General features: G+C 43.5%; 1 protein-coding gene across 1 annotated transcript in view; it reads right to left on the reverse strand.

Moving 5' to 3' along the window:
* The window catches only part of ANK1 (ankyrin 1), a 187,219-nt gene that overhangs the window by 76,494 nt on the left and 89,226 nt on the right, over positions 1-21,499 (reverse strand). The window contains 14 exon segments of the mRNA XM_078149600.1: positions 3-101; positions 895-993; positions 2,780-2,977; positions 4,625-4,723; positions 5,871-5,908; positions 5,911-5,968; positions 6,980-7,078; positions 8,697-8,894; positions 12,354-12,452; positions 12,753-12,851; positions 15,069-15,167; positions 16,675-16,860; positions 18,954-19,052; positions 20,720-20,818. Of these exon segments, the coding sequence (XP_078005726.1) occupies positions 3-101; positions 895-993; positions 2,780-2,977; positions 4,625-4,723; positions 5,871-5,908; positions 5,911-5,968; positions 6,980-7,078; positions 8,697-8,894; positions 12,354-12,452; positions 12,753-12,851; positions 15,069-15,167; positions 16,675-16,860; positions 18,954-19,052; positions 20,720-20,818 (1,569 nt within the window).

A 21,499-nucleotide genomic window follows, 5' to 3' on the forward strand; every position in this document is an offset into this window, starting at 1 on the left:
ACCCAAGCAGGGCTGTGTGGAGAGCCACCTCGAGGGAGGAGAAGTTTCACAATCTCCAGGTTATTGTGATGGACTGCCACATGGAGAGGAGTGAGGCCATTCTGCAGAGAGAGAGAAAAAAAAAGCCACCCCACCCAGGTTGAACGCTAGTTAATTTTCTATTGGGGACTCCTATACTTGAGGCATGAAGTCTGAACAGGGACAAGTCACACTATGGGCTCCCTCTCCCTCCCTTCTCTTATTCACTCCCAAGCAGTGCAATCTGAGATAAAAACTAGATAGAATGAAGACCCAGGGTAGCCTGGAAGAGGAAATGAGTGAAATGTGCACTGGGGGTGGGGGTGGGGGTGGGGTGGAGGGATGGGAGAAGGAAAGCTATCCCATTCTTGATTGTATAACAGAGATAGCAGTGGTGGAGCTGAAGGGATTCTGGGCTGGTTTTCTGCACGAGTCTCCTGTCTGTTGTCAGAGCTATGTATTTCTCACCCACCACCTGTCTCTCCTGGTCACTGTCCAACTGGTAATGCCAAGTGAGAGCAGTGTGCCAAAATGCAGAGCCCTGATTCACAGTGCCCCCAGATTGACTTGGCACCAGAAAATTGGGGTTCTGATCCCGGCTCTGCCACTTACTAGCTGTGTGACCCTGGGCAAATCAGTTCTCTTTTCTGAGCCTTAGTTTTTTCATCTATAAAATGGGGGTGGGGGGAGAGTAGACAGACTAAGGTCTCTTCTAGCTCTTAATGGCTGTAGCTATAGGGTGTCAGATTGGGGAGAGTGGAGGTGGAGACAGAAGAGATGTTTTAAATTTAAAATATTCTTGAATGAGCCAAAGAAGGGAATTGGTTCTTGACTCTAACCTGGAAAAGGGAGGGATTCTGTGAAGTTCAAACTCACTTTTCCAGCAGCGTTTGGATGGGCGTCCCTCTCCAGCAGTAGCTCAGCCACGTTTACCTTTCCATATTTAGCAGCAACATGGAGAGGGGTAAATCCTTTCTGAGGAGAAACAAAAAACATTAGAATCCTGAAGAGGAGGAGCAACATTTTTGGGGGAACGCAGGGAATCAAAGGGAGGGAGGTCAGATGCTCTACGAAACTAGACACTCCAATGCCCATCACCTGGGGAACGGCCAACCAAGTTACAGTATATGATTGTGGTGGAATACTCTTATGTGAGAAGAAATAATGAAGGGGATGGTTTCAGAAAAACCTAGAAAGACTTATAGGAACTAATACAAAAGGAAATAAGTAGAACCAGGAGAACATTTATTCAGAGTAAGAGCAATAGCTTACGAATGACCAACTGTGAAAGACTTATCTTCTCTGATCAAGACAATGATCCAAGACAATTCCAAAGGACTTGGGATGAAAAATGTTATCTGCCTCCAGAGGGAGAACTGATGAACTCTGAATGCAGAATGAAGCATACTTTTTCTGCTTTCTTTACGTTTCTTCCTTTCTATTTATTTATTTATTTTTCAACACGGCTAATGGAAAGATGTTTGACATGACTTCAAATGTGTAATTTATATCCTATTGCTCGCCTTATCGATGGGAAGGGGAGGAGCAGGAGTGAGGAAGAGAATTTGGAACTCAGAATTTTTTTTTTAATGTAAAAATAAATAAATAAATAATAATAACAATAATAAAAAACTAGACACCCCAAGTTCTTAGATCATGAAGAAAGGACTAGTTACTAAAGAGGTGAGAGTGACTGCAGATCACTACCTCGGAGATTGAACCAAAAGCAGTCAGGAGATCACCAGGCTTCCTGCAAATCTAATTAATTGTGCTATTGATTTATCATTTATCACATGCTGCCTGGTAAGGTTATTTAACTTTTCCTGTGAATACGCCTCCCCAACTCCACCAAACAAACACGCTCCATCAGAATAGGGCTATGTCTTGTGCCTCTTTTGTATTTTCCTCAGAACCTAGCATAATTCTGGGCACCTAGTACACGGCCAGTTATTAATCACTGATTGATGTACTGATGTACCATTTTGGAAACAGAAGACAACTACCCAGTTGACAAACTGGAGTATATCTGGAGGAGTGTGTATTTGTTGTCTCTCCAATTGCAGAGAAAGTTCCTTGAGGGCAGAGTCTGTTCCCACTTTTTCATTGAATCTCCAGTGCTTAACAGAGAGCTTCACACAAAGCACAAGGTAGGTGCTTAATAAATGTGGTTGATTGACTAAGTGAGCAAGTGACTGAAATGAGGAAGGTACTCAATATCAGGAGGACTGGTTGAAGAAGCTGGACTGGGGTGTGGGTACTTATTTAGCCTGAAGGGGTGACTTAGGAGGGGCACGATAACTGTCTTTAAATGTTTGAAGGGCTATTACGAGGAAGAGGGATTAGACTGGTTTTGCTTGTCTCTAGAGGACAAAACCAGAACCAATAAATAAAAGGCACAGGTGGGCAGATTGGGGGCTTGGCAGAAGGAAACACTCCCCAACAATTAGGAAATGAATAGGTCATCTCCCAAGGTATTTAAGAAGAGGCTGAATGACCACTTGTCAAAGATGTGTAGATGGGATTTACCCTTCCCATAGGGATTGGACTAGATGCCTTATGGAGTCCCTTTCTAGATCTCAGCTTCTATGATTCTATGAGCTCTCATGACAGAGCCAAGATTGAGGATGCCAATGTTTCCCAGCTGTCCTCAGAATCACCAAGACGGCAGAGATGAGTAGACAGGGATCCCCCTCCCACACAGTCAGCCTGGCCACCCGCTTGCCTATTTGTTTCTCAGAGGCACAGAGAAAGAGATAAAAACCTTGGTCATGCAAGCCTGGGAGGCTTCCTTTTCTAGTAGGGCCAAGGCTGTTTCCACATGGCCCTCTCGTGCTGTGATGTGCAGAGGGGTGTGTCCAGCAGTCGTGGCGAGGTTGGGGTTGGCATTGTTTTCCAGGAGAAGCTTCACCATGTTTGTATGACCTATGCGAGCTGCACAGTGAAGTGGGGTCTGGTCATCCTGAATGGGGAGGAATGAAACAGGTGAGGAGACAGGTGCCTTATGTGACAGGCAGCCTCCCTCCGGGGCATGAAGAAAGAGCAAAGAGAATCATACTAAGTAATTCCATGCGTCCTTTGGGACATATGGATATCTGTCTTGCTTCCTTTCTTCCTTCTCTTCTTTCTTTTTGTTCCTTTCTTTCTCCTCTTTCCTTTATTTCTTTCTTCCTTTTAATCTATCATTTTTCTATTTATCTATACACCATCTTTCTATCATCTTTCTGTCATTATCATCTTTCTATTTGCCTATATATAATCTTTCTATTTACCTATTAATCATCTTTCTATGTATCTATCTACCTATATATCTCTGTATGTATGTATCCATCCACCCATCTATCTATCTACCTATCACCTATCACGAAAGTGTTATAAAGTGAGGCCCTATAAACTCTAACAGATGATCCATTTCCCACTCTGCTTTGGATTTCCCTGATGTCAGGAACCAAGACTTACGCAGAACTGCTCGAGGGGAAGGGGGATGTTTTCACTGGACTCTCTTGTTTACACCCTAGGGTTGTTGGGCTTTGTTCAGCTCCAGAAATCTCTGAGTTACTGAGCCAGGGTTCACTGTTCACATAGCACACATCCAAGATCACAGGTCACACTGTGCATAGTGCCAACCTTCTGTCCCCAACAGGCAGGAGGGGAAGGAAACACTGACCCTGATCTTAGTCAAATGTACAAGTCTGCCAATTATTCTATGACTTGCTCATGCCTCTAGCATTTATTTCAAAGCAAGGGCAAGTCATTCTGAATCGAATAACGTATGCTCTTGTTACACTGGGAATACAATCTCTGAAAGTTGCTGTTCTTTATATTCCTGGGAATCACCCCTTTCCCTTTTTGACTCCTTGGAATCTGTAGGCTTTGTGGCATGGGAGACAGACACCTGGCTTCAAAGTTAGGAAAAGCTGGGTTTGAGTTCTGCCTATTACCTGTATTGACTCTGTGACTCTGAGAAAGTGATTTCACTTCTCAATGGCCTAGGCCAATAGCATCAAACTCAAATACAAATGGCCACATGCTTAGAAAACCACAAGTTGACATTATCCTATGTTTTACTGTATTTTTTTTATCTTAAATATTTCCTAATTACCTTTTAATCTGGTTGGGAGTTTTGCTGCATGCTGGTGTGGGCCATGAGTTTGATAACTCTGCTCTGGGCACCTCTCTAATTATTTCAGTTGAAGAAAGAGTGCCTACCTCCATTGGTAGAGGAAGTTTCCTCGTCTGGGAGTTCCTCAAACAATGAAATTACAAGTCTAAATCCTATCCCTTGATTAAAGGCTATCAATAAAACATGAGTCAGATGGAGGCAGAGCTCTCTGGATTAAGTCATTCTCTCTCTCTCTCTCTCTCTAAGCCTCAGTTCCCTCTTCTGTAAAATGAGGGTTGGATTAGATGATCTCTAAGATCCCTTCAAGTTTTAAATATTAGGAGCCCATAGTCCTAAGAATTGCTTGCAAAGCCAATCCCTTTGCCCAACCTGAGTGAGAGTGATGGATAAGTTTTCTTAGGAAGAAATGCATTTCACTGAAATGGAACTCTTGATCTTCCTTCTCCTACCACCCCCTCCCTTTTTTTTTTTGCCTTATGAACTCACCTTGGCCTTGGCATTAACTTTGGCTTTGTTCTGGAGTAAATATTTGGCTACTTCTGTGTGCCCAGCTCTGGCTGCCATATGCAGTGGTGTCTCCACTTTCTATAAAACAAAAAAATTTCTCAAGTGTTCATGGATGGTTCATTCCCACAGTGATACATAGCAAGCTTTCAAGTTCTTCCTTATTGTGTCTTATGGACTTTATTCTTAAGAGGTGGAGTTCTCCCAGAAGGTACCTCTTCTATTTTAGGAAGCCTTGGGAGGAAAAGTGTTATGGCCTCTTCCCTAGGATAGTGAGGAGAAGGCTGGGAACAAGTGGGTCATGAAAAGACCAGAGAAGGTTAAGACGCCCATGGAAATGGGGCCAATGCAGGCCAAGCACAATGGCTGTTATAGAGAGATCAACAGAGCAAGCAATTAGATGGTATAATGGAAATGTACAATATGGCTGGGCAGGAAAATGTGACCTGAGTCTAGGAGCAATGGGTCCTAGGTGGTCCTAGCCAAAGTGGTCCATACAGAACAGGACAGAGAAGCAGTAGAAATGGGGGAGCTTGGGGTCTTAACTTGTGATGAGTTGCTTTCCATAAGGAATTAGCTAAGGCAATGTGAGTTCATGGTGACAGCTAGACACATTAATTCCCTTTTGTCATCCCCTGATTCGGTTTCCCTTCCACTTAGCTAAAACAAATTAAATTCTGGACTCAGGCATACACACACACACACACACACACACACACACACACATACATGTGTGTGTGCATATGTATATATTCTAGATATAATAAAAAGTGTATGTAAGTGGAATTCTTTTTTCCTTTCTTTTAAACAATTTATTATTTTTATGATTAAACATGAACAAACAGGAACATTTCATTACATTTTAAAAAGTCACAAAAAAAGAGAATTGCATATGAAATTGTGAATCTCTATTACATGCAGCTTCCTTTAAATGTACTCTAAAAGTGTACTCAGATAACCTACATAGGTCATTCCCAAGCTGCTCTCCAGAACAAAAGGCTGACACTGCCCTCACCATCATTATATTTCTGCTCGCCTCCGACATTCAGAGGTTCTTTCTGTATACCTAATTTGAAGGGAAGTCAGTATAAAAAGGGTATCATGCCCCAGTCTGAAGGTTCTACCGCTCTGAGAATCATACTCATATCCCAAGAGACATGATCTCACAAAGCTAATTAAAGCTCTTCCCTTGTCTCTGGATGCTAAGCTAACAGGCCCTAGACCTTACCACATTGGAGACATTAGGTGATGCTCCCCTCTGAAGAAGTTCTTCACAATGGGAAGGTGCCCCATAAAGGATGCTACATGGAGTGGAGTCAGTCCAGACTGCAACAAAGAAAAGGAATGTAAGAACAAGTTCGCTGTTTAATTAGGCAAATGCCAAATGGAGAGAATACTTACCTTATATAACCTCTGGCAGTGGCTTTTGAGGGGCTGGGGGGGTGGCTTTGTCTCTTGGGTATATGAGTGTTTAATTTGCATTTTGTGCCCTGGTGCCTTATGGGAATGAGCAGATGATGAACTAAGGAGGTCTGATAGCTCCCAAAGAGCAGGAGTGAAATAATAATAATAATAATAGCTAACATTTATGTAGTGCTTACTATGTGCCAGGCACACTGCTTAGCACTTAACAATTATTATCTGATTTGATCCTCATAGGAACCCTGGGAGGGAGGTAATTCTAAGATAAGGAAGTGACTTGCCCAAGTTGTCCTTTGGGAAAAGGACACTTCTTCCAAGCAGGACTGGAAGGACAACTAGGCTGAGGTGAAACACTGGTCACCCTGAGTCTACCTGAGCCCGTGGCCTTTGCTCAGTGCAGGACAAGATCAGTTTCCAGAGGTTGGTCCTACCTACCAGAGGCATGTCCTTGGAGGGGGACACTATAGCCTATTCCCTGCAACTCCCAAGGCCCTGGGTGTGGTAATAAACCAGGAGTGAGGATTAAAGCCAAGTGGGAACCATCCACAATCTGGCTGAAAGACTGACACAACACCGAAGCTACTTCCCGGAGGCCTGAGTGTCTGGAAGACAGCTGTGGACGTGTTTCACCCTGCGCTGGGACGTGTTCTGTGGCACCAGCGGAGAAATACCTGCTGTGATGACCCACCTCACATAAGGGTAAAGCAGCTTAGGACTTGGGAGCTGTGCAAACCCACCCATGAATGGGGAGCAAGTCCCTGAGAGACAGGAAATCTGGGCTGCCTAATAAGATACACATCCCCAAAGCTTCCAGGCTGGGGGCTCAAGCAGAGGGAAGAGCAAGAAACCTCCACCCTGCCAAAGGGTAGCCCGCATCCTCGATGGTCTCTGACTGCGGGAAAGTGAGTCACCTACCTCGGTGACTGCATCTAGGGAAGCTCCTGTCTTCAGCAGCAGCTCCATCACACGGATGTGATTCTTCTTACAGGCGATGTGTAAGGGCGTGAAGCCGTTCTGCAATACAGTCAGACAGGAGATGCCCACACACCAATTCAAGAACACAGAATGTCACCTTGTGTCTAGACTGCAGCCTTCACAGTCATGAAGTCAGAAGGTTTCCGCATATGAAATGCAAATAGATGTAAATCATGCGGCATACAGGTAGGCCTCCCTTGACGCACTAAAATGTGCCTCAACAAGTAATAATCAGTGCTTTGGTAAATTTAATCGTGTTTTTTATATACTAGGGGAGGTTGGGATTTTGAAGGGGTTTGGTTTTGAAACTGGGTCCCCCTATCTCACTCAGGCTGAAAGTAGGGCCAGCCAATCATGGACCCGATCCTCATACTGATTGAACTAATCTGCTGTGTTTTTCTGACTTGAGCCAGCTCACCCCTTCTTAGTCAGCTTGGTGACTTTTTGGTCCCGGGAGCTCACCTTATTGGTGTTGGACTTAGTGTGGACATCTGGTCAGTGCTAGCCCTTTTGCAGCTCAGAACTCCTGAGCTCAAGTGACCCACCACGCTTGTCCTCCCCTGCAGCAAGGAATATAGGCAGGGGTGTTCTGGAGCCAGCTCAAACCCGCTCATGAGAGCTCACTGCTCAATTTTCAGTGTGAGGATCCACACCTCAGAAATTGAACAGTGCCACAAATCATGACTCGATTTATTGTTTTCTGATTGTCTAGACTTAATAAAGTGATGGAGAAAATGTCAATAATGCAGATTAAACTTACAAGTGTGTGTCATGCATACATTCCCTCCCTCACTCCCTGCCCTGACAGCCAGTTGTTAAACATTTATCAGCACCATTAATTACAGGTGTGTGCCACTGCACCCAGCTGGGAACATATTCTTTAAGGAACTCCTTGCTGAATTCTTCTGTATAGTGAAGAATCCTTTGGTAAAGCAATTTATGCAGCTCTTCCTTCCAATTTTATAATTTGTATAAATTGAGAATTTTGTGTATCAGGTTTGCATTGAGCGGGTGCCTCTGTAGTATGAGCTAACAACTTGTGTGGGGCAGGGAGAATTCAAACACCTTTGCCTTTTCTTCCTTCTTTCCAGAGTGTCAAAGCTAGGTCCCTGGGCACACAGTGCAGAGTGGCACGAACACTTAAAGACCTGCTGAGCTGTAGTCTCCTGACCACATACTGGAGGGGCCGAGAATAATTTCAACAACTTGGGTGGGGGGGAAGATAACCTACAACCTCTGGAGGGTTGTTGCTCTAGATCTGGACTCACTTCTAGGAGCTGTGAGTCCCTTCAAAAAGGCAAAGGTCTGACCTGGGCACATACTCAGAAAGATCCTGGAAACATTTCTTTTCTCTGATGACAGCTCAGATTGGGAGTAGGCTCTCCCCATGCAAATTGCCAACTGATATGAAGTATCCTGGTTCAATCTGGTTGAAAACCTCACTCTGAATAAGGGCGTATCACCCTCTGGTATTCACGGAGGATAGGGTAGTAATGCAGGACATTGGGGCATTTAGAACTGGGTGGAGGAGGGATGACAATTCACAATTGTCAGAGTCCTGTCGAATGTTCCATAACTCATGCTAAATGCTACGGACACTTTTAGGACAAAAACTTCTCCCTCAGCCCTCACCCTTTTGCATCGTCCTGCCACTCACCAGCGCTCTGGAGTTGGGTTTGGCCCCTTTATCCAAAAGCACCTTGGCCACTCGATGGTGGCCACAGTGGGCCGCAACGTGGAGAGGCGTCAGGTGGTCCAGGGTGATATCGTCTATTTCTGCATTGTACTGTAGCAGGAGCCGCACACAATCTAGATGGTCACCCTGAGCTGCCATGTGGATAGGGGACAAGCCATTCTGGGTAGAGAGGAAAAAAACATGCAACTTCAGAACCGCCTTTCCAAGATTCTCTCCAAACATCCCAAAACGTGACCTCCACTCTAGCCAGGCTCTCTCCTGTCTGCTGAATATGCCCTGCAACATGAGCCAGTGGAAAGAATACTGGATTTGAGGTAAAGAGACTGGTTCTAATCTGGCGTTGCCATTTACTACCCGTGGGATATAGGACAAATGACTTAAGCTTCTTGTGCCTCAATTCATTGTAGTTGCTTGTCCTTTGATCTTGAAGGGGACCAATGACATCATGAGGGTGATGTCTTGACTTGTGCGTGAATTGGATTGGAGTGAGGCAGGGCTGGGCAGAGTCAGCAACCTCGCCCTCCCCTCCAGCAACAAGACAAAAATCAGGATGATTGCTGATGGCCTGGGATGCAGTGGATGGCCTTGTCCTTTCTGAATTAAGGTCTTTTCCAGGTCTCAAGTTGTCTTGAATATAGACCGCTATACATTGAGGGTGGTGGACTAGGTGATTTCTAAAGTCTATCACTGGCAGCACCGACCTTGGAGTCAGGAAGATTCATCTTCCTGAGTTCAGATCCAGCCTCCCACACTTACTAGCTATGTGACCCTGGGCAAGTCACTTAACCTTGTTTGCCTCAGTTTCCCCATCTGCAAAATGAGCTGGAGAAGGAAATGGCAAACCAACCCTAAAAGGGACCACAGAGAGTTAGACACAACTGAAACATCTGAAAAACAACAAACTGCATGGGTAGAGGGAATTTCCTCCTCTGGCAGTTCCCTCTACCAGTGAGATCACAACTCCAAGTCCCTATATTGACACTATTTGTCTGTTCCAGTCCTTTAGCATCTAATCACTCACTGCCTGATACTTTAAAAAAAAACTTTTCATGAGTGTATGTGTGTGTGTGTGTGTGTGTGTGTATCTTACCTTACAGACTATAAATTTCCTGGGGGCAGTCACTTTGGATCACAGTGCTTAGAATATCTAATGAGGCAGGTAGGTTGATGCAGTGGCTAGAGCAATAGGCCCAGAGTCAGGAAGACCCAAGTTCAAATCCAGCCTCAGACATTTACCAGCTGTGTGACCCTGGGTAAGTCACTTAACCTATCTGCCTCAATTTTCTCATCTGTACAATGGAGATCATAATAGCACCTCCCTCTCCGGGTTGTGAGGATCAAATGATGTAATATTTGTAAAGACTTTTGCAAACTTTAACATGCTGTGCACGTGTTAGTGTGATTATGAATAGTAGTATAACACCTGGGGAAAGAGATCAGCAAATGTTTGTCAGTGGAATGATAGCATGTGAGAACTGTATGCAGATGAAGAAATTTAGGCTAAAGAGGTAGAGGTAGAGTGACCTACCAAAGCCATACAGATGGCATGAAGTCAAAGCCAAGACTCATACCCAGGGCTTCTGTCTCAATCTAGCACTCCTTATACTACTACCACCACTATTACTACTACTGCTACTACCACTACTACCACCACCACCATTTACATAGCACCTACTGTGTGCAGGCACTGTGTAAAATATTTTACAATTATTATCTCATTTGACGCTCACAACAACCCTGGGAGGCAGATGCCATTGTTGATCTGATTTCACACGTGGGGAAACTGAAGCAAACAGCAGTGAAGTGACTTGCCCCCAGGTCACATAGCTAGTAAGTGTCTGAGGTTGCATTTGAACCCAGGTCTTCCTGACTTGGGCCTGGCTCTCTATCCATTGTATTGTCTAGCTGTCAATGGAACTTGGGATGAAATCCCTTTGCTGTTTTAAATATACAGACACACACACATCTTTTCTTACATTCTTACTTTTTGTTTCTTGGCAATTCAATTTGGTCAGTAAATATTCATCTTATGTTTATAGATTCAAAGTGACAACACTTTGTTTTAATGTTGGGTTAATTTGATGCTAAATGACATTAAACATAGACAATATACATTATAGTATAGTGGTAGAAGATTAAAATCCAGGCCCAGAAAGAAAAGTTTCTAAAGGGTCGCTCACATATATGAACATTAATAATAATAATAATAATAATAATAATAGTGGCAGTAACATTACCTTCCATTGGCTTGGTGCTTTATATTTTCCAAAATTCTTTAAACACTTTTTTTATTAATATCTTTTGTTTTAAGATTACCTTCATTTCCAAATATATCCATTGCCCTCCCCTATTTAGAAAGCCATCCTTTATAGTAAAGAATAAAAAAGAAGTACAAAGCACTTTCACACACATGATGCAAAGGAAGAAGTGCTGGATTTGGAATCGGGAGATGTGAATCTGAATTCTGGCTCTGCCACTTACAGCCTGAGGGACCTTGGGCAGGTTACTTCCTATGTCTGGGTCCCAGTTTCCTTATCCATCACGAAGGGGTCAGGGCAAATGGCCTCTAGTTCTACGATCCTATGACCCAGCTCTAACCCTTTGATTGAAAGGAAGAAGAAAGTATGAACACCACTCATTTGATCTCTATAACGATCCTGAGCAATGCCCTTATTGGACCCATCTTCTGGATGAGGCCCAGAGAAGGTCAAGTGACTTGTTCAAAGTCACAGGACAAGTCAGTGATGGAACCAGGACTGGGTAAGCAGATCTAGCAGAGAAGGCCACAGTCTCCCTGCCCCTTTAAAGGGAGGAATCCTCTGGCAACACAAGCTCTTGTTTGGGTCTTATGAATGATGTGGCACAATACAGGCATATCTACATAAGTTTAACAAAGCGTTGTTGGAAGTGAGCTGCTGTTCTTAAAGGAGAAGGTTCACAGACAACAGTGGAGGTGAACTAGGATGGTGGAAAGGGCACTGGGCTCTCTCTTTAGGTCACAATGTGGCCCCTTGTTATCGATGGGAGCCAGCATGGTGTAGGGTGGCAGTATCAAAACCAAATAGAAACAGAGGCCACTAAACCAAGTCACTTAAGCTCTCTGTGCCTCAGTTTCCTCATCTGCAAAATGGGAAGTTGGGACTCAATGGACTCTAAGTTTCCTTTAAGTTCTAAACCTGTGATCTTAGGAATACTTATAATTCCCATTTTATAGAGTTACTGTAAGGAAAATGCTTTGTAAATCTAAACAAGGCATATAAAGATGAGTTATTGACAATCTTTTGCCTCTTTTTGTATTCCCAGCACTTAGCACAGTGCCTGGCACATCTGACCATTGTTTATATCCTGTCCAACTCTTTGTTACTCCATTTGGGGTCTTCTCACTAGAGATACTGGAGTGATTTGCCATTTCCTTCTTCAGCCTATTTTAGAGATGAGGAAACTGAGAGGTAAATGACTTGTTCAGGGTCACACAGTTAGTAAGTGACTGAGGCTAAACATCTACTAAGATGCTAAATAAACATGTATTGAATGGAATTGATAGTAATAGCAAATCTGGATACAACCTTCAGATTTTGACGTTGGAAAAGGGCCTTCAAACATGAATGAGGTACACACCTTGGTTTTGGCCTGGATGGGTGCCCCATGGTCCAGCAGGAGCTCTGAGATTCGCACATGCCCATTTCTAGCTGCACAGTGGAGAGGAGTCAATTCATCCTTAAAAAAAAAACAAACAAAAAACAACCCAATTATCAGAAGCCACTCAGAGATGATAATGAGAATCCTCATGGCCACCCTTTATTAACATGGAATGCTGCTGTATCCATAAGGACGATCTCTTTGTCTTCATCTGCACCGTGGCCGCACACTGTTCTGCTAGCCTTTCTGGTGCATTGTTAATTAGGTCACCAAGACAGCCCACTGCTCATCCAGAGAATCTGCCTCCAGTGCAAAAATCCCTCCCCTTGCATTTCCACAGCCGAGCTCCCTGGTGAGCGCAGCAAGCTCAGAACCTACCTTGGTCCTCGTTTCTATCTCAGCCCCACGATCCAGCAGGAGTCGTACCATGATCACATTCCCTCTGCGAGAAGCAATGTGCAGGGGAGTGATGCCATTCTGGAAAAGAAGGGACCAAGAGAAGTCAGAGTGGTATCTTAGACACAGGCGACATACTGCCCTGGGGAGGGCAGCTCCCATTCAATCTGAGCCTAGTGCAGAAGTCTTCCTTCCCTTAACAAGTATTTCAAAAACACTAAAAACTCGGAACCAGCGAGGCTGACTATGGTAACGCAGGTTACATTCAGCCATAACTGAAACTGATTGAGATGAGCTCTGAGTTTCCTCCCCACTCAGCCAGATAACTCTTCCTAAGAAGTGGCACTCTCTTTTTACCAAATTCTCTCCTGTAGCAGTGGTGTGGTAGTGGTCCCAGCAAATCTTTATTGCACAGATCTGGTGATAGCACTCTTCTGCCAAACCTTCGGTGACTCCCTATGACCTACCCAGCAAACTTCCTAATATGGCATTCAAGGCTCTGCACAATCTGTGATCACCCTTCTTTTTCAGCTTTACTTACCTCCCTCTCTCGGTGTCATTGATCTTCTTCAAGAATGAAGGACGAACAACAATAAGAACTATCACTCTCCAACACCAATCTCTACGCTTCTGCCAAGCTATACTACTCCCTGTATCCTATACATGTCCTGTCCTTTCCCACCTCCAAGCTTTTGCTCATACCATAGCCAAAATTACCTTGCTGATATCTAGGACTGTTGGATTCCTACCCATCGTTTTAAGCCCAACTCTAATACCAACACCTCCATTAAAAGCCTTTCTTAATCCTAGCTTCCTGCTTCAGACCTCACAAAATACTTTCTTCATACTTCTCTAATGTACTTATACATTATTCTGTACCATGGTTGTCTCTCTGTGTGTTATAACCCTTACTAGATGATAAGCTCCATGAAGGCAGGGATCATATTTCATCCAAATGTTGCATTTGCCTCAGGGTCTAGCTTTGTGCTGTACGTAAACACTGTATACACACCATGAATGTGTGCTGAATTGGAATAAAAAACTCAATGATAAGAAAAAAACTCATCGGTGTATCCCATTAAGCCAAAGGGAGAATGTAACAGATTAGCACCAAACAAAGCCATTATCACCAAAGGGCCAAAGCCTAGAGAACTTGCCAGAAAGGATGAAAAGGACTTTAGCAGGGACCAGAGATGTACTTGACTATTAATAGCTTCCTAGTTAGTATTCCTGCTTCTTGTCCAGGGGTGGGGGACCTGCTGACTCGAGGCCACATGTAGTCCTCTAGGTCCTCAAGCGCAGCCCTTTGAACGAATCCAAACTTCACAGAACAAATCCCCTTAATAAAAGGATTTGTTGCTCAGATTCTTATAATCTAGCCACTGCTCAGATTTTTACAATCTAGCCAATAGCTCACAGATGTTCAGATTCCTTAAGAGTCTGGCTAATATGGCGGAACTTTAATAAACCTTGTCTTTGGCTGAAAAAAAAATATTTGTTCTGTAAAACTTGGACTCAGTCAAAAGGCCACACCCAAGGACCTAGAAGGCCACATGTGGCCTCCAGTAGGCAGGTCCCCCACCCCTACAATCTCCTCTCTCCAATCCATCCTCCACACAGCTGCTAAATTAATATTTCTAGACAAATGGGTCTGACAATGCTACACGTCTGCTCAGGAACCTTTAAGAGCTCCCTATTGCCTCTAAGATAAAATACAAACTTATCAGCCTGGCATTTAAAGCTCACTACAACAAGGCTCCTACCTATGTTCCAGACTTATTTCATACTATTTCTTTTTATACACAATATGTTCTAACCAAACTGACCTACTAGCTGTTACTCACATTTGGCATTCTATTTCCATACCTTTGTACACTCTCCTTGCCTGGAACACACTCTCTCTTCACCTCCAGTTCTTGGAATTCCCAGCTTTTCTCAAGCTTCAGCTCAGTTGCCAACTCCTATAGAAAGCCTTTCCTCCCCATCCTACCCTGAGCTGTTTGTGCATTCTTCCTCCTCAAATTACCTTATATTTATTTATGTACATGTTGCATCCCTCTTTCCCAGTCGAATATAATCTCCGTGAAGGCAGGTCTGTTTTGTTCATATCTTTGTATGTCCAGAACCAAGTACTATAGTGCCTCACACAAAACAGACCCTTAATAAATATTTATTTGTTGAATGGCAAAATTGAAATATTCTCCAACGAGTAATCTCAGTAACTATCAGAGTGAGAAAGAACACCCAGACCAGACCCCCACAGGCTGATTGCAAGAGGAGCTCCGGTTCATTTGTTACCTGGGGAGTAAAGTTGACACTGGCACCCCGGTTTAGTAGTAATTGGGCCACATTGAGGTTCTCATAGTGGGCTGCTATGTGGAGTGGGGTGAATCCTGTCTGTTGAACAAAGAGAAGAAAAACTGATCAGTAGAATCTGACTTCTTGAAATCCCAACTAGACTGCCTCAGTACCTGGGGATGTCGATTGTGATCAGAGGAGCTACCAATGTACTATAGTCTGTGGCCAGAAAAAAAATATTTCCTGTTGGGGGGCCAACTGGTAGATCCCTGCTTTGTGAGTTACAACATAGCAAATGACCTTTGTCATTTATCTAGTGGCATGTGGGAATCCTCCTGGAGGTAAACATAGTATATAGAGCTCACTATCTATCAGGATCCAAGATCTAAATGGGATTTTTTTCAACCCAATTCACGGACTTGATGGTCAGTTAGCTCAGCTGATTAGTGAATGATGCCTGAGCTCACATCTGGCCTGAGACACTAGTGGTGTGACCATGGACAAGTCACTTCATCTCTCTTTGCCTCAGTTTCCCTAACTGTAAAATGGAGATAATAATAGCACCTATCTCTCAGGGTTGTTTTGAGGACCAAATGAGGTAACATTTGTAAAGAGCTTAGCACAGTGCCTGGCACACAGTAAGTACTTAATAAATACTTGCTTATTTACTTCCCAACAAGGCCAAGACAGGTGAGTTGGTTCTTTCCCTTCTGTTTGTTGAACTAGGGATTTACCTGTCTAACTCTGCCTTACCATGTTGCAAATGCATGCATATGGTCACAAGAGGGAGCAGGAAGGAGAGAATATGAATAGCAAATCCATCCTTGGTCCTGCAAAAATAACTCAGTGAACATACCCTAATGATGATAACTCAAAGCACAGTGCCATGTGCCTGATGGGGGCCTAATAAATATTGAATGAATAAATGAGTGAATGGAGTTAGTGGTATCCTCTTCACCTACAAGGATGATAATATCCAAAGGGGCAAGGACTTGGGAACCAGAAGACCCAGTTTGGAGTTCCACCCTCATACTTCCTCACTGTTTGGCCCTGGGTAAGTTCTCTCTCCGAGCCTCACTTTCCTCATCTATAAAACTGGCATAACAACTGAACCATCTTCCTCACAGGGCTCTTGTGAGGAAGGTGCTTTCTAAATGGCCTAGTGTGAGATAAACATATACTATTATGGTCCAGGGTGGCCCTGGCCCATTGCTCGTCATTACTCATCATTTGTCTTTGCAGCCTCTGCCAGAAGGCAAGCTGGGTAAAAGAGAAAGGATTAAAAACTCAGCACTATATCAGTCATATGGCCAAAATGATCTGGCTGGACAAATTTATGGATGACACAGGGAGACAAGAAATACACACTGCTTGCTGGTAGAATTTCTACCATGATGCTAATTGTGATATATAGTTTGGAGTTGTCCATTTTGGTGCTGAATTTGCATAATATTCATTTTCATCTTTGGTCTGGGTTAATTCATGCCCAACATCTTCTAAATTATTTGCAAGAAGGAGCCTCTGTTCAGTAGCTCTAGACAGTGCCTCTGTTCCACAGATTTAATGGTGCAGACATCTGAATTCATCTGCTGTGCCATTCCCATACCTTGGACAGCACATCTGCATTTGGGTCATTTTGGAGCAGGACAGCGGCTGTTCTCGTGTCATCGTTCCGGGCTGCGATATGAAGGGCTGGCAGACGCACCTTTCCCTTCGTCCCGTAGTTGATCAGGTGAGCCACTACATTCTCATGGCCCTGCTGCAGCGCCACAGCCAATGGTGTGAAGCCATCCTGGCCAGAAGAGAGAAGGAGAAGATAAGTGGAGCAGGGTGACTGACTACAAATATGACTTTGAACAGTTCACATAACTTTTCTGACACTCAGTTTCCTCATCTGTAAAATAAGCAAGTTAGCCTTACAGCTCTGAAACCTTGTCATTAAGAATAACGATGATGATAGAAACTACAATTGATTTTTAGAGCTGGAAGGAACCCTGGAGACAATCTAGGGGCAATTACTCTTTTTAAAGATGAGGGGAAAGGGTCAGAGACATTGTAACTAAGCTAAGATCCGTCAGGTATTAAGAAGTAGAGCTGGGAGTCAAAGAACCACAGAAGCTCAGGATTGAAAGGGACCTCAAAAGGACCCATCTGATCCAACCCAGAAAAGAGGCAGTTTGGTACAGTGGAAAGAGCGCTGACTTGAGTCAAAGGATCTGAATTAAAATCTCACCTTTGATATTTATTCTCTGTCTGACCTTGGACAGGTCATTTAAGGACCCTGGGGCTTTTCCTTATCCAGGTGTCTTCCAGCTCTGAATCTATGATTGCTGTGAATAAGAATCCCCTCTACAGCCTACCCAACCAAGTGGTCATTGCAGCCTTTCAACTGAAGACCTTCCAGGAAAGAGAACTGATTGATCAACTCCTGAGGCAGGCCATCTTATTTATGGATGGCATGATTATTAGGAAGGGTTTTTTTTATTACCTTAATCCCAAATTTTCCCCTCTTTTTTGCCACCCAGATCTCCTGATGCTTTGCTTAGCCCAATGCCCTCTCCACAACAAGAAACAACCTTTTGCCAGGCTGGCCCTCTCTCCTTGAAATATGAAGTAACTCAAAGTGGACTTATTGTGGGAAATTCACACACGTGGGCACTAGAGGGCATACATGCAGACTGCCTGCCAGGACAGAACTTCTGTTTACTTGATAACACCACATTAGAGGCTCTCTGAAGAAGTCTTTTGATTTCTAGTTGATTATGTCCACAATTAGGACTGAATGAAGATGGGAAACAGAGTTATCACAAAGTCCTATATCACTGTATTGAAAAACCTAGAGCTAGGAGGTGCCATGGAGAACATACGGTTGAAATCTCTTATTTTGCAGGTGATGAAATAGACCCTGAGAAGTTCATTTACTTGCCCAAGGTGATAGAATTATTTTGAAAAAAGAAGGGGTGTACCAAATGCTCTAAAGGTCCCTTCCACCTCTCATGTTTACCACTGTTATCCACAAGCATTTGATTCTCTGATATTTCTGGTAATGAGGGCCCTTGGAGGGAGCTCTCTCTCTCTCTCCCCCCTTCTTCCCTCTGTGTGTCTCTTTTCTATATCTCTCTCTCTTTCCTCCCTCCCCCTGTCTCCTCTCTCTCCTTCTCCCTTTTCTCTCTCCCCTCCCTCCTTCAATCTCCAGCTCTCTTTTCTCTCTTTTTCATCTCCCCCTGTCACTCTCATCTTCCTTTCTCCAACTTTGTCTCTCTCTTTCTTTCTCTCTCCCTCCCTCCCCCTTCCTCTTTCTCCCTCTGTCTCTTTTACATTTCTTTCTCTTTTTCTCTTTTCCCTCCCTGTCTCTGTCTCTTCTCTCACTCCCTCCTCCTTGCCTCTCCCTCCTTTCATCTCCATTTTTCTTTTCCATTTCCCTTTCTCTTTCCTCTCTCTTTCTTTCTCTCTGTCTCTTTTCCATATCTCCCTCTCCCCTTCCCTTTCTCCATCTCTCTCTCTTTTCCATCTCTGTCTCTATCTCTGTCTCTCTCTCTCTCTCTCTCTCTCTCTCTCTCTCTCTCTCTCTCTCTCATTCTGTCCTTTAGCAGTTTGTGCTATAGTGGGTTCTAGTGACTCTTTCATAGTGTTTTTCCTCTCTTTACCTTCAAACTCTGGAAGGTCAAGAACCATATATTCTACTCCCCGGGCACCTTCCCCACAATCACCATGGGAATCCAGTGGTCTCCAAAAAGCAGATGTTCAGTAGGAACATCCTTCTCCTGATCATGGTGATGACTTTATCAAAATGTAGCCAACCATCGATGGATCTATGTGGACAAGTACATTTGCACAGTAGGTTCGTGACTAACAGGGGTGATGACATTTGACCCAGGTACTTACTTCTGTAGCGACATTCTGATTTGCTCCATTTTCCAGCAGAAACTTAACAACTTCCAAGTGATTTTCCTGTGCTGCCATGTAGAGGGGCGTAAAGCCTTTCTGTGAGCCAAGAAAATAAATCATTATGGACATCAAAGTAAGATCCTCTATTAGCCTCTCTTTGAAGCAGAGATGGTTTAAGAAGTTTGCCTTGAATTCCATTTCATCAGGTACCAAGAAAGGCTCTTCCATATTGGTCTACAGTCACAAAAAATGCACAGCAGTCAAGAGATTTTAGGGGCACCCTCTTTAAAGGCTAGAGCATATGCTTTACTCTTTTGATTTTTCTTTCTCTGCCTTTATCTCTGTATCTGTTAGTTTCTTTTGCTCATCTGCCACTTTTTCATTTTGTTTTCTCTCTCACCCAACCATAACTAAAGTGAGGTTTATTCTAAAATTTTTTTTTTATTAAGTAGGACTTTCTATTGAGTTGGACTTTATATATCCACAAATGAGTGGCTATTTTCTAACTTTCTCTTTTTTAAAAAAGGGACTGACTTAATTTGCTTTTTATTGCTTTGGCCTTAAACCATTTCTGTAGGAAAACATAATCTTTGTCTTAAAGTCTTCAAGAGCATGAGAGAGAAGATTTGTGATTCTTCTTCACACAGAGAAATGTAAGTCTCTGTCTAGGGTAGGAAGGTGATTCCTCCAACCACTTGATAATTGACAAAGGGACAGAATTAAGAAAAATCCTGTACCCTGGAGTTAGAGGAAGAGAGTTGGTTTTGGTTGTTGTCATTACCATCATTTCAATATGCCATTTATTATAAACTTAATTTTAAACAGTAATAAAATTTAGAAAAACTTAAAAGTTTGCAACAAATTAAAAGAAAAAAAGACCATCAACATATAGATATCTATATCAACAGTTGCTCCCTCCCTTTATGCCTCCTACCATTGTCTTAGCTAATTCACCGCTATGATTTGTGTGTATATACCGTTCTTTCACATGGTCCTAATCAATGTGTACACTGATCTGATTTTGTTGTCTTCACTTACTTCAGCCACAAGAGAGATACAACCAAGATGCAACTCAGTAAATGTTGGCCCAGCAGAGTCATATCTAGGAATCCTAGAACCCAGGGCAAATTTAGTTGAAGAGGCGGAACAACAGCATGGGCCATCGCAGTTTCCTGGAGAAATTATCTGACTTTATATATGTTCATATTTGGAGAGAGGGCAGCTCCTATCACCCTCTTCTCCTGACCTCTACAAACCTATGACCTTATACTGTTCTCATCCTTTCCTCCAACCTTGCAAAAGGATGAGCTAATCCAGCACTATAAAGAACGGGGATGACATTCTCTGGACTGCTGTGAGGAGTGTTTCCCCATCAGGGATGCTGGCAACTGGGACAAAGCCCTAGCTGCTTTGCCCTAGTTATACCTCTGGTATTTCCCTGCCCCATCCCACCCCTCAGTACCCTATCAACCCAGTGTGATGAAGCCCATGGTGGTGATCTAGCTTTGGTATGCTCAGAAACTTGTGGTTTAAAATTCACAGAATATGATGACAATAGAAATGAAGGAAGAGCAAGTAGTTGCTTGGAAACCCTGTTATAATCACTCCTGGAGGCAGAATTAAAGATATAGATTGTGTTTATTTTAGGAGGACCTCATCAGCACATAATTGGGTGAGGATGGCAGAAGAATAACCAAAGAAGAAAGCTGTTACCTTCCAGACAGTCAAAACATGACTTGGTTGGTTGAAAGGAAGTATGTTACCTGAGACTGTGCATTGACATTAGCTCCATAGTTGACAAGTTCTCGGACCACTTCATCTTGACCTGCTAGGGCAGCAATGTGCAAGGCTGTGTTCCCCTTCTGAAACACATCATGGATGGGAAGGACAAAGGTCATTTATCATACAGACATCACAAAAAAACTCCTCAAATATATTTGGACAAAGAAGCCAGGTAGATAGTCTCTAGGGTGCCTTCCACCTCTAAAATTCTATGAGTCTAGGAAGAGAGGGTTCAATTGACTTTCTTCATGGGAGGATGGAGTAGAGGTTATGTGTGTGCGTGTGTGTATGTGTGTGTGTGTGTCCCCAGCACTCCTCTTGGACAGAGATGCTCCTGCTCCTGGCTTGACAAATAGTCAGCATTTCTCCAGATGCCCACTGCTTGGGTAAGCCCACCAGGATGTTTTCCTCCGGTCCCTCTTGCTGTCTTGTCTGTCTGTGGTTCTGTTGGATAATGACATGTGCGTAGGACCCTCAGCCAAGCCTGAACAATCAGAAAGAGTAGGCCACCAGTTCCTGTGGTCTCAGAACTCAGGCTTGGGAAAAATACCCATAATAAAAACAAAAAGAAAAGTTCATGCCTAAGTGAAGGCCAAAGAGAACGGGAAAGTTGGGAGGAGGGCAAATTAAGGGGAGAAGAGAAAAGGAAAGAACAAAGACATGAGGTTTGTGGGCTTCAGATTATATGGAGAAAATTGGAACGAGGTGAGAACCTAAGAAATAGGAAAGGAAAATGTTAGAAGAAACGAGAAAGAAAAAAA

Source organism: Phascolarctos cinereus, unplaced genomic scaffold (genome assembly GCF_003287225.1).
Source record: "Phascolarctos cinereus isolate Bilbo 61053 unplaced genomic scaffold, phaCin_HiC Scaffold_2;HRSCAF=192, whole genome shotgun sequence".
In the NCBI taxonomy this organism is placed as follows: domain Eukaryota; kingdom Metazoa; phylum Chordata; class Mammalia; order Diprotodontia; family Phascolarctidae; genus Phascolarctos; species Phascolarctos cinereus.